General features: G+C 51.3%; 1 protein-coding gene across 1 annotated transcript in view; it reads right to left on the bottom strand.

The window, feature by feature from the left end:
* Positions 1-12667: 12667 nt before the first annotated feature.
* Positions 12668-13278, bottom strand: part of LOC142442770 (complement C3-like) — a 35688-nt gene continuing 35077 nt past the window's right edge. The window contains exon 39 of the mRNA XM_075544092.1: positions 12668-12800. Within this exon, the coding sequence (XP_075400207.1) occupies positions 12668-12800 (133 nt within the window). The remainder of the gene's footprint in view (positions 12801-13278) is intronic.

Raw genomic sequence — 13278 nt, 5'->3', positions numbered from 1 at the left:
CACATCTTCCTGCCGCGTCCCTTCCCATCCCCCCCTCCAGTTTGTCACTTTCCTCCCATTCCGGATCCCTTCTTCCCGAGGAGTCTGGCGCTACTGACGGGGGCCGCTGGCCAGGCCGTGACCCCTCCAAGAACCTCAGTTTACACCTCTGTCAAATGGGGATGGTGGGAGGGGCAGCATCTGGGCGGGGGCGACCCCAGGCACTGGATCACAGAGCCACCCTTTAGTGTCAGATCCGAAGGATAGGGCGAATTGGCCCAGAAAGAGTACAGCTCCTGGTCCCTAACTGCCCTTGGGAAGCAGGCTGGGGGCTCTGAGAACCTGCAAGGTAGCAAATCTGACCGTTCTAACCCAGCACCCTGGCAGGCGCAGCCCTGAGGACGGGGCTCTGGCACCAGCTGGGGGCGGCGGGGAGGGCTTCTTGGGGAGTGGCCCCGTAGGATTGGAGGTCTCAGCTAGGTGAATAAACGCACTCAAAACTCACTGCCATCAAGTGGATTCCGACTCATAGCGACCCTCTGGCTTGGGTAGTCTTTAGAGGAGTAGAAAGCTCATCTTCCTCCGTTGGAATAGCTTGTGGTTTTGAACTGCCGACCTTGTGGTTAGCAGCCCAGCACTAGAGTCTCTTCTTGAGGGAACTCAGCTGGCAACCAGAAGGCAAGGGAATCCTTTGGTGCACAAACAGGGTGGTTGCCCCCTCACCCCTGCCTCATTCCCAACAAGCCTCTTCTTACCCAGATTCACTTCCAGATTCCAGTGTCTCCAAAAGGGATTATGGTCTTCCTGCGCGTGTGTGTGAGAATCTCAAAACCAAACTCCCTGCACTCATAGTGACCCTTATAGGGAAGAGTAGAACTTCCCCTGTGGGTTTCTGAGATTAACTCTTTATGGGAGAGGAAATCCGGTGTTTGTGGATCAGAGCCCATTGAGTAACCACGACAGAGCTAGGGCTCCCTTCCTGGGGTCAGGGGAGGGGGGAAGGGCGGAAGTAGATCTGGAAGGACCAACCGGAAATACAGTCAGACTGTTGGCATGTGGAGACCCACAACAAGGCCAATGAGCATTTCCAGTGACCCCAGGGGAGTGCTGCCTACCCACCCCCAGTTCTGTCTGAGCTCTGTGATATCTCTGTCTGGGTGGGGTGGCTCACTTGTGTTCGTGAACCATTGCTGCATGCTGTCGTTTGTTTTCATTAAAAAAAAAACAATGTGGAAAGGGAAAAAACGGAAGCGCCGAGACTAGTGGTGAAATATGTAGCCTCCAACACTTTAGTATAATCGAGTCAAAGATGACATTCATTCGACCCACCGGTTGAAAACAAACTCGCACGCGTGTAGGAGCACATACACAGCCTCTGTGGCAGGCATGGTGTCGGGTACATCCAAGAACAGGACACTGATTCTGCGCCCCCAGTTCATGGTCCCTATGGGAAAGAGAACTCTGAGGAGCATGATATTGTTAGCGAGGGTTTCATTCGATTTGTGGTAGAATAGTTGCAGACACTAAGGAGTAAGGGCATAACTCGTTGAGCTGCTGACCACCAGGCCAACTCTTTGAACCGAGGGAGCTTCTCCGCAGGAGAAAGATGAGTCACAGCCTCAGAAACCCCCGGGGCAGTTCAACCCTGACCTAGAGGGTCACTGTGAGTCAGAATGGGCTCGCTGGCAGTGAGTTTGGTTTCTGAGTTGAGGACAATTCAGGAGGGTGGGAACCTGACCTGGGCAGGGTGGTCAGTCAGGAAAGGCTTCCCAGAGGAGCTGAGATGATGACACCCCCTGAAACCGTGTGGCAAGCGCTTCAAGCCATGGGTCTGATTTAATCCTCTGAGGTGGGTCATGCAGTTGCTTCAATTTTACAAACAGGAAAACAGGTTGAAGAACTTGCTCAGGGGCCCTGTGCAGGCTGAGCTAATGTAAGGAGCATTCTGGCTATACTTCTCCCAGCCCAGATTTCTGTGTTCCTGGAGGGCCATTCCTCACCAATCACGTAATTTCAAGGCATCCTTTTGTCCTCTGGTCTTCCTCATTCATTGGCCAATGTCCTCATTTTCACAGGTGACCATGGAACATTCCACGGTTGGGTTAGGCTCACCCTGTACCTTCAATGTCACACTTAGAAGAGGTTATTTGCAGCAGATTTGCCCAAGAGTGTATGTCATTGGATTTCTTCTTCCACAGGCGTTGATTGTGGATGATACCTCAACACGCTGTTGTGGTTAGGTGCCGTCGAGTTGGTTCCGACCCATAGCGACCCTGTGCACAACAGAACGAAACACTGCCCGGTCCTGCACCCTCCTGACAGTGGTCTCACTGTCAGAGCCCATTGTTGCCACCACGGTGTCCCTCCGTGTCATTGTGGGTCTTCCTACTTGACCAGACACGATCACCTTCCCGTCTCAACAAAGGACACCAAGAGCCTCACATCGTGATCCGCAGGAAATCTGGGTGTTGTCATTGATTTCACTGTTCTTGGACCCACCGTCAATGTCCCCAGAAACCGCAGTCAGGAAATGGACCGTCAGGGTGCCTTGGACAAAGGCCGCTGCAAACGAGGGCAGTCATGATTTATCGTAGAAGAATTGATACCAGCTTCGTCCCAAGGTATGCCTGAATTACGGTGCTGGCGCAGAATCGTGTGAGTACCACGGACTGCCGAAAGGACGCATAAATCGGGCTTGAAAAAAGCACGGCCAGAGGGTTCCTTAGGGGAGAGGATGGCGAGGCTCCTTTACGTACACTGTGGGCATGTTGTCAGGAGAGACCGGTCCCTGGAGAGGACACCATGCCTGTCAGGAGAGGGGTGGCGAAAAAGAGGAAGACCCTCGATGAGCTGGCTGGGCACAGTGGCTGCATCCGTGGGCGCAGACACAGGAACGGACGATGGTGAGGCTGGCACAGACCGGGCGGTGTTCCGTTCTGTCGTGCGTAGGGTGGCTATGGGTTGAACCGACTCGACGGCACCTAACAAGCACAGTCCCAAGGAGTCGGAGATGAAAAATGTCCCAAAGGTCCAGTTCTCCCAAGGTGCTCTTCTCTCCCTGACTCCTCCCTGGGGTCTTCAGTACACTGCAGCGCCCCACAGAAACGCAGGGAACTTTGGGGAAATGCCTTGCCGTGGTGGTGGGTGCTGTTCAGTCCCAGGTCCAAAGGTCAGGCAGAGGCCAGCCAAAGGCTTGCTTCTACCAAATCTCAATCAGGAAATAGGGGTCTGGCTTTCCAGGTGAGGTGATGTGGGTTAGAATCGCACAGTGCTACCAGTTTATATACCTCATCCAAGGGAAACAGAGGTATGTCTCAAGGCATACCTTTAAGGTAGAGTCAAAGATGCCCCTGAGGAAACAAGGGTGTGGCTTGGTTCACATCTGTTACTAAAACAAACAGAAAATCAAACTCACCAGTTGATGAGGACTCATGGGGCTCTTGCAGGACAGGGCAGAAGAGCCCCTGTGGATTTCTGAGGCTGTAGCTCTTTATGGGAGTAGAAAGCCCCATCTCTCCTTGGAGTTAGTGAATACTCTCTCCGATGGGACTATTCTCACAGGTGCTTCGAGTCCAGAATGTTATCCCATTAGGAATTGTGGCTAGAGGGGCCATATCGATGGACTCTGACGGAAATCTTTATATGCTAAAGAGAAAACAGCCGCTCTGAAGACTGACGTGTGCCTGACTCAAGCCGTGGTGTTTTCAATCACCTGGTATGCCCCAGAAAGCTGGACAACGATGCACAAGGAAGCCCAAAGGAGAACAGGCGCCTTGGAATTATGGAGTTGGCAAAGGATATTAAATATACCATGGACGGCCGGAAGAAGGAGTGAGGATAGCGCAGGACCAGGGAGTTTCCTTGTCTTGTACATCATAGAGTGGCTCTGAGCTGCTAAGACAGTGCATGAGAACCACCACCTATGGGCCTTAGCCGATGGTGTCAACCTCCAGTCACTGTCCCCCTTTATGCAGGAAGAAACTGAGTCTCAGAGGTATGATGCATATCACACGAAGCACTCAGTTTGCAAGTGGCCGAGCCAGGATTTGAACACCAGGCCAGTAGGCCCCAAGACTCCTGCAAGCTGGATTTGAGAGCGACAGACACAAAGGTTAAGGGGGCATGGAACACTGCCCAGGCCTGCGCTACCCTCAGGATCCATCGCTGATCGGACTATTGTGATCCAGAAAGTTTTCAGAAATCGATAACCAGGCCTTTTCCCCTAGTCTTCCTTCATCTGAAAGCTCTGTGAAACCCTGTTCAACATCAGAACAGCCGGCAAACGCTCACTGTCCGGTGGTGGGGGCGGTGGCTGGGCATGCGGGTCCGTTGGCCAGGAATGGGTTCCTTTTGGAAGGTGAGAACCAGACACCTGCTGCTCCCTAACCTGGCTGCTGTTTTCATGGCTGTTGGTCCTGACTCAGCATCCTTCTGTCCAATAGAACAAAACACTGCCTGGCCTTGCGCCATCCTCAGACTCACTTCGGGGGGGTGGGGGCATCGATACATGTGGTTCATATGATTACATGTCCGAGGGACAGAAAACGAATAGCGGCTGAGTCCGAGCCGTAGGGTTTCCAAGACCGCCGGCGTCTTTAGAAAGCTGAGGGCCACCGCTTCTTTCTCCCAAAGAGCAGCTGCTGGGTCCAAATCACTGACCTTGCAGTTAGCCACGAAGCACGTATCCAAGGTACAGCGACCCTCCACCGAGTAGGTTTTGTCACACCCCTTGGTTTGTGCTGAGGAGCCCTAGTGGCCTAGTGGGTTATGCATTGGGCTGCCCACCGCAAAGGTCAGCAGTTCAAAACCACTAGCAGCTTCATGGGAGAGAGTTGAGGCTTTTTCCTCCCATAAAGGGTTACAGTCCCAGAAATCCACGGGGACGGTTCTGCCCTGTTCTATAGGGTCACCCTGAGCCAGCATCGACTCGATGGCAGTGAGTTAGCCTGGTGCTTTTCCAGAGGGGTGGCCAGTGCGGGAAAGGCCTCGCTCTGCTGAACTGGCTCCAGCTATCTCTAATCTCACATTCCATCAGGGGAACCCAGGTGCGGAGACTCCAGACTCCTGAGAAAGGGTCAGGCTGGAGGACTTTCCCTCCTTTGGTTTCATATCCGAGTTTCCATTTTGTGGCTAACTTTCCCCTCTCCGCAGGCCACGCTGCCCTTTTTCTGATTGTAAAAGTGTAGCATGCTTGCTCTAAACCAAAACAAAACAATCAGCAGTTAAACATTAAGGCCTATTTGCTTTCGGAAGAGGAAATCTTTGTGTACACAGGCCTGGAGGACTTTAGTCCGGGTCATTGTGTGTGGGCATCCGGAGAGGGCAGCAGGGCGAGCTGGCAAACTAGCAAACCGGCTAATGGGGGGGTGGGGTGGGGTGGTGGGTGGTGGTGGTGTGTGTGTGTAGGGGGTTCTGGTCCTTGGAGAAGGGAAGGAACTGTGGAGGGGGCCTGGCGCTTTCTTTTCTCCACGTCTGCCTTGGGAAAAATCCCAAGAAACTATTTTGGAAAAGCCGTCTTCGGGTCATTATGAAGTAATGGCATTCACAAAGAAAGGAAGGTGGTGGATGAGGCAAATGGGCAAAGATTACACGACGCCCAAGATCAGGGGGCAGGAAATGGAGAGTCCTTCCTGGAAGTGAGTTAATTTCCCAACCTGACAACCTGGGGGCTGCGGCTACCTTTTGGCCATTAGGACCAGCGCTGCTGGGTTTTCCGAGGGCCAGTTAATTTGAGTTCTTGGAGGGGGTCGGGAGCCATCGTTGTAGGCGGATAAGGTCACGGTCACGTGCTAATGCTGACTTGAACTTTTGGAGGCATGGACACATCCACTCCGGAGTACCTCAGCCTATAGGAGACTTGCGTGCCTTTTGCTCACATTCCATTGGCCTAGATGCACCACGTGGCTCCGCCCACCAGCCGGGAGGCTGGGAACTCTCATTGAATGGTGTGGACGCTTCTCCAGGAATAGGTTCGGGTGAATGGGTTCATCCCTCCATGCTCCAGGATCAGCTCCTAAATTTGACAGCGGGAAGGAGGAGGGCGGTGTATCAGCCACGCAAGTGATGGGTGACCGTGACATCCGCTTCGCTGACTCCAGACTGCTGGGCCAAGGCTTGTATATGGTGGGTGAGACCTGCAGCCTCACCCTCCTGGCATTTCTGGGAGACCCTAATCATTCTGTTGGATTGTTCCCAGGAAAGATAAAACATCCAGTAACTCTATTGCAGTTACAGATCACAACACGTACCCATTTCTCGTGCTCATGCCAATGGTACCGTCACCGAGGGGGCTGTAATTTTCACCACATTCAATCTGAGAACATTTTCACTCGCCTCCCTGCCAAGAGCCCTTATGCCCCAGGGCACTTTCTGTTCCCACTCTTCCACCAGGGCTTCCCACCCCCAGCCTGGGTCAACCGCAATCCCTTCTCTGTTTCTAGCGATTGCCTTTTGTGGGTGCTGCGAAAGTAGAACCACTCACTCTGCGGTCTCTGTGTCTGGCTGTTTTTTCTTTTAGGGTAAGCTTTTCTTCCTCCTCCTCCTCCTCCTCCTCCTCCTCCTCCTCCTCCTCCTCCTCCTCCTCTTCCTCCTCCTCCTCCTCCTCCTCCTCCTCCTCCTTCTTCTCCTCGTTCTCCTCCTTCTTCACAACAAAAATCACATAACTCTTTATTAAAAATATTAAAAAAGTGAAACTACCGTTTTCTGGGGTACCCAACCTCCATTTAAATCTTTATGTTTTGTTTGTTTGAAACTGGCCTGTGTGCCACACAAGCACTGAAGTTCCTTTCCAGGTTCCATCGATGGGGGAGGGAACTGGAGGATCAGTGCAACATTTTTGAAATTCATCTTGTCTTCTTAGCATGTGTCAGTAGGTTATTCTGTCTTATGGCCAAGTAGTATTCCACAGTGTATTTGTGGGAAACTGAGTTGTTTTTTTGTGCCAACCTGGCCGATAAACACACGTGGGGTTAATTGAAAGGCGGAGGGATAAATGGCTCAGTGAGCCTCACCTTTCTAGTTCTCAGGACTCTTGCTTTGTGATGGTCACACCAGGGTGCAGCTGCCTTAGCCACTTCCCTGCTTTAGCTGGCAAGGTTCACTCCCTGAAAGATCCCTGAGGAGAAGCCACATGGACCTACCCCGATGCAGCCCTGGGTGCTGGAGCAGCTGTGTGGAGACCCCTGCCAGCTCTGAGATGCTTACACGTTCACTGATTAAGCTTTCCTCCTGCAGTCGGCGTCATTGAATCTGTTTTGTGAGAAGGAGGAGGACTTTGTGGATTAATGTTGGACATATGGGTTAATGTTAACTTGTGGGCTTGGGCAGCACTGGGTTGGGATGTTTTCTTGATGCACACATAACCTTTATATAAAACTCTCTTATACACGAGTTTCTGTGGATTTGTTTCTCTCAAGTACCCAGACTAGCACACTAAGGAATGTCATTCCCACATCCTTCTCCAACAGGGAGGCTGCCTTAAAGCGAGCACATAGTTGGTCCTGTCTCCCAGTACAGGCAGACATTCTTTGACTATCTCCTCCCACCGAGGTGCCCATCCCCCCCTCTTTTCTTCCCCCAAAGCAGGTATTAGTTTTCCTCACCTGTGAGCTCAGGAACTTTACTGTGATTCCCACCCACCTTGTGACCTATGTAACTCCTGAATATGCATGGCTAATGGCTAGCTTTAAAAGCCCCAAACAGTATGGATTGCGATAAGAGTTGTTATGAGCCCCTAATAAAATGTTTTTTTAAAAAAAGCCCCAAACAATGAAGACGCTTTCTCTCCCCCACCCTCTCTCCCCCTGGTCCCTTTCTCCCCTGTCCTTCCTGCCCTCTCTCGCTCCTGCAATTCCCACCTTCACATCCTCAGGTGGACACCAAGCGGGGCTGAGGTGAGCATGCTCCCATGAAATGTGTCTGCCTCCTTTAGTTCATGCTCTCTTATTCTCTTTGACTGTACTATAATCGTTACTTATTAACGCTGTACAGTTGCACCTGCCAGGCCTGTGATGATTTGTTAGGGGCTGGTTCCTCTGACATGTATCATGTTCTCTCGATTCTTCTTTTTAAAATGAACTGCTTTTTAGAGCAATTCTAGGTTTACAAGAAAAAGCCATGCATAAAATGTAGAGCGTTTCCATATGCCCCCCTCCCCTATGTACACAGTTTTCTTTCATTGCTACCATCTTTTGGCAGGTTTGTTACAATCAATGAACAGGTACTGATACATTGTTAACTAAAGTCCGTAGTTCATAGGAAGTCTGACTATGTCACACATTCGCTAGGACAGCGTAGAACTGTCCTTGTGGAATTCCAGGACGTAGACCTTTAAACTCACTCCACGGAGTCAATTCTGACTATAGGACAGGGCAGAATTGCCACTGTGGGTTTCCGACACAATAACTTTTTTTTAAAATTCATAAATATTTTTATTGGGGCTCATACAACTCTTATCACAATCCGTACATACATCAATTGAGCAAAGCACCCTTATACATTCGTTGCCCTCGTCATTCTTGAAATTCGCCTTCCACTTGGGTTCCTGGAATCAGCTCGGTTTCCCTTTTTTCCCTCTCTCCCCTTCCCGCTCCCCCCTTCTCCCTGGTCCCTTGATAGTTTATAAATAATTATTACAATAACTTAAAAATTATTTTTGACAATAACTGTTTGTGGGAGCAGAGAGCCTCTTCTTTTTCACATGCCCATTCCTGTGGGGTTTGGCAAATGCACCGTGTCATCTTCTACCACGACAGCACCACTGAGTATTGTTTTTAAAAACCATTTCTGCTTAAACCAGCCAAAATTGGTTTCTGGGTCTAAGCCTTTACTAATAAAGAAAAAAAAAAAAAGACCCCCTTGCTTGTGCTCTCTCTCCGGCTCTCTCCACGTGGACCACCAAGCGGGGCTGAGCTGTTTCTTCTCGTTTTAATTTGTTGCCCATCAGCAGTAAAGGTCCATGTGATTAAGATGATTCCAGTGTATTTTAAGAGTGCTTCTGGGAAGCTAACTGCAAGGAACAGCTGGCACAGCTCGGCCTCGCTGGGACGGAGAAGCGTGTTTCTCTTTCAAACAAGTGGTCGGAACTGTCTCTCTCCTGCAGAGGAGGAAGCAAGTCAGGCCTCACATAATGGACCTTAAAAATAAAGAGGTAAAACTATTCGCAAAAAGAGAGCGAGAGTGAGAAGAAAGTCTATATTGTTCTGGTATGAAAAAGGAGTGCTGGTGATGGAGTGGGTTAAGCATTGGGCGGTTAACTGCAAGGTCAGCAGTTCGAACCCACCAGCTGCTTAGTGAGAGAAAAAGGAAGCTGGCCGCTTCCATAAAGATGGACAGCCTTGGACACCCAATAGGACAGTCCTGCTCTGTCCTCAGAGGTCCCTATGAGTTGGGATAGAATCAAGAGTAGCGGGTGGGATTCTTGTAGGACTGACATGATTCTAGAATGGAATCCATGAACAGAGAGAACAAGCGGATAGAAAGGGCCAGTCTTCTCTCTGGGGCATCCTGCAACCCTGGAGAAAGGACCAGTACTTTCATACAGGAAGGTGGGTATGTGCAGCAGTACCTCCCGGTCTCCAGCAGCCAGTCTCAGGTCACCAGTTAGCCAGGTGTGGTCGTTTTGTAATTTCATGTCAATTTGAAGATACAGAAAAGTGTAGGGGTCGTATTCCACCTGTCAGCCAGGTCACAGACTGATGGTGCCTCCTTGTAGGCGTGGCCTGTGAGGCTGCAACTCTTTACAGGAGTAGAAAGCCCTGTCTTGCTTCCCCCAGGAGTGCCTGGCGGTTTTGAACTGCTGACCTTGCAGATCTCAGGCTAACGGGTGAACATTATGCTGGCAGGACTCCTTAAGCACATCAGAGGTGCTGTAACCCACGAGAACTTGCTCACGAGGGCTCAGTGAGTCTGTGCTGCTTGGGGGAACCACCCTTACCTGCAGCTGGCCCTTCGGCCTCCCCTGATTAGGCTGCTGCTGCACGAGTCTCATGCAAGCTCGAACTCACCTCCTTGCTCCTTCTCAAGAATGCACGCATGCATTTCTCTATCTCTTTCTCTCTGGGCTCCTTGGGGTCAATAGGGGTCATCTTTCAAGGAGACTGCTCTAGAAGATGTTTTCTATGCCTCTTGAAGGCCCCAGGGAAACTGACACCCTGTTGGCAGCAGCAGGGACCGATCTTGGCTGTGCCTCCTTCCCTGACCCACTCCTGTGCTCTCCCACCTTCCCACCTTCCCACTTCTGCTGTCCCTCCCCTACACATGTTTGAGATAGCTTGAGCCACCATGGCTTAGACTCTTCTTTGGGGGAGCCTAAAGGAAGGCAGTGTGTTTATTTGAAAACACTACCTCCACCCTCACCACAAGCACCAGCACCAGCATCATCACAATCACCACCACAATCTGCACTCTCACCACCACCTCCACCCTCACCACCATGATCACCACAATCTCCACTATCAATACCACCACCATCTCTACTATCACCACTACCACTTCTACCACCACCACCAACACCAGCATCACCACTATCTCCACTATCACCACCACCACCACCTCTGCCACCACCACATACTCTGTAGTGCTTTCAGAGCCCCACAGAAACCCCATTCACATCTGGTGGAGTGGGAATGTAAAATGCCTTTTCTGTTTCTTGGCCAGGGAGCTCTTGGTCCTGAAAGTCTTATGAGAAGACATTGTGAAGATGGAAAGCCATCACATTCAGGATGGCAGAGACACAGAGAGCTGGCAAAGCTTTGTGTTGTTTTTTTTCTCCAACGTGATGGGTTTATAAGTCCCATGAAGCGAATAAAGCAAGGTAAAGGTACTGAGAGGGAGGCTCTATTTGGGTATGTTATTAAATAAGGTGACAGTCTTGCTTGCTGCACGTGAGGAGGCATCGAAGTACTTGTTGATGAAGATCAATGACTGGAGCCTTCAGAAAACCAGAATCCTCACAACTGGACCAACTGGGTCACATCATGATGAGCAGAAAGATGGACGTGGCCAAGGATATCCTCTTGCTTGGATCCACAATCAGTGCTCGTGGAATCAGCGGTCAAGAGATCAAACGATGCGTTGCATCGGGCAAGTCTGCTGCACAAGACCTCTTTAAAGTGCTGAAGAGCAGGGATGTCACTGTGAGGACCCAGGTGCGCCTGACCCGAGCTGGGGTACTTTCAACGGCCTCCTATGCATGTGAAAGTTGGACATTGAATCAGGAAGACTGAAGAAGAATCAATGCGTTTGCATGGTGGTGCTGGGGAAGATGATTGAAGGTACCAAGAACTGCCAAAGGAACAAACAGGTCTGTCTTGGAAGAGGTACAGCCAGAATGAGCCTTAGAGGCAAGGATGGCAAGGTTTTTGTCTCACATACTGTGGTAGTTACATAATCTGTTGCCAATTTGAGACTTAGGAGTGAAGGAGTGGAGTTTAGCCTGTCAACCAGGTCACAGCTTGATGACCTCATTTGGAGGCGCTAAGGAGATAAACAGCTCTCTGGAGGCGGGACACATGCTCACTCCCTGCTAGACATTACTGACGATGTGCCTGAAGGAGCTACATTGATGCAGTCAGAACTCAGAGAGCTGGAGGAGCCCCGTGGAGCCCCACACCAGCACCGAGAGGCTTCCGCCACCACTGGGTCCACGAGACTGTCCACCCACGGGCCTGTGGTCATTCTTCCTGCATTCGGCGCCATTGCATGTGCTGCGCGACTCTGAAGAAGAATTTATAGATTGGTAACGGACATATGGGCTACTATCGGATTTATGGACTTGGCCTGGACTGGACTGCTTTCTTCCTGTACAATTACTCTTTGATATAAAGTTCTCTCTTATACACATATGAGTGTGTCTATGAACTTGTTTTTCTAGTCTATCCAGACTAACACACATACTGTATATAATCAAGTAGAAGCCGACCTGAATATCAGCCAAGGCATCTAATTTTACCACAAAAACGGTATTAAAAATGTGCTGGAAAACTCGGCTTCTACACGAGTAGATACGGTACTTTGGACATGTTATCAGGAGCGATCAATTCGTGGAAAAGGACATCATGCTTGGTGAAGTAGAGGGGCAGCAGCAAAGAGGAAGAGGGCCCTTGACAAGGTGGGCTGAGGGACTGGCACAGTGGTTGCAGCAATGGGCTCCGGCATGACAATTGTGGGGCTGGCACTGGACCGGGTGGTGTTTGATTGTGTGGGGCATAGAGTCGCTAGGGACTGCACCTAACGACAACATGAACGAAGGTTCACACACTTGGCTAGCGGAAAGGTTGGCATTTCGAGTCCCACCAGAGGCACCGCCGAAGACAGGCCTGGCGATCTCCTTGCTCCACATCAGCCGTGGACAACCCTGTGCAGTGCCACCTGGTGCCACTCGGGGTCACCAGGAATCCACAACGCCTCGGGGCTGCTGGTGCTCTAGCCCCGCAGATCTCCGAGGGAAGGGCACCCCTGTTCCAGGGGGACAGCGGGATGAGAACTTGGGCATTGGAAGGCCACAGAAAAAGGTCCAATGGAGAGAATGATGGGGAGAGAGACAGGTCCTTGACACGGGACCCCGACTGGCTGCTGATGGAGCAGGGGAGTGAAAAAAAAAAAAGAGCTCGGATGGGGATTGGATTGTTTATGCTCTTTATTTGGGGTCGGCTTGGAGACATTGTCCTGGGAGCAGTTAGGCAAAGCCTCAGGACTCGCAGCCATGGGCATGCAAATATTCTGCAAAATCCTGCAGGTTAGCCAGCACATTCTTGTTGCTTGAATCCTCGGCTGCCGGCCAATGCATGAGGAAGGTCTCTTTGCCCAGAACATAGATGTATCTGTGGGAGGGAGACCACAAGGAGGCTGAGGAGAGCCCCTTCCTTGGAATCCGATTCGCTGAGCAACAAACGCATCAACTCAATGCTGCTGGACAAAGTCCTGACTGGGGCCCACCCTCTGCAGACGGAGGGCCCTGGGGTTTTCCGACCATCCATTTTGACAAGGGCAGAATTGCCAGGCCTTCCTTCCGCGGCGTCCCTGGGTGGGTTGGTGCTGCCAACCTTTCCGTTAGTGGCTGGAGTGTAAACCTTTGGTTGTACCCGTCCCTCAAGCCAGGGAGGGTCCTTAGACGCTTAGAGACCCACATCTACCATGGATCTGCGTGAAAGGGGATCCCGGGGATTGAACAGCGCCCAGCCTGCACCTCCCTGCAGGCTGACCCGGGACGGAGTAGACACTGTGGAGTCAAGGGCTGGCAGGGGTGGGGAGGGAGGTCCGGGCCCACGGCCTCTGGGGCAGCAGGGGCCCCCCCACTCA

The sequence above is a fragment of the Tenrec ecaudatus genome, chromosome 1, assembly GCF_050624435.1.
Source record: "Tenrec ecaudatus isolate mTenEca1 chromosome 1, mTenEca1.hap1, whole genome shotgun sequence".
NCBI classification, from domain to species: domain Eukaryota; kingdom Metazoa; phylum Chordata; class Mammalia; order Afrosoricida; family Tenrecidae; genus Tenrec; species Tenrec ecaudatus.
The sequence above is the reverse complement of the archived record's forward strand: the minus strand, read 5'-3'. Positions and strand labels throughout refer to the sequence as shown.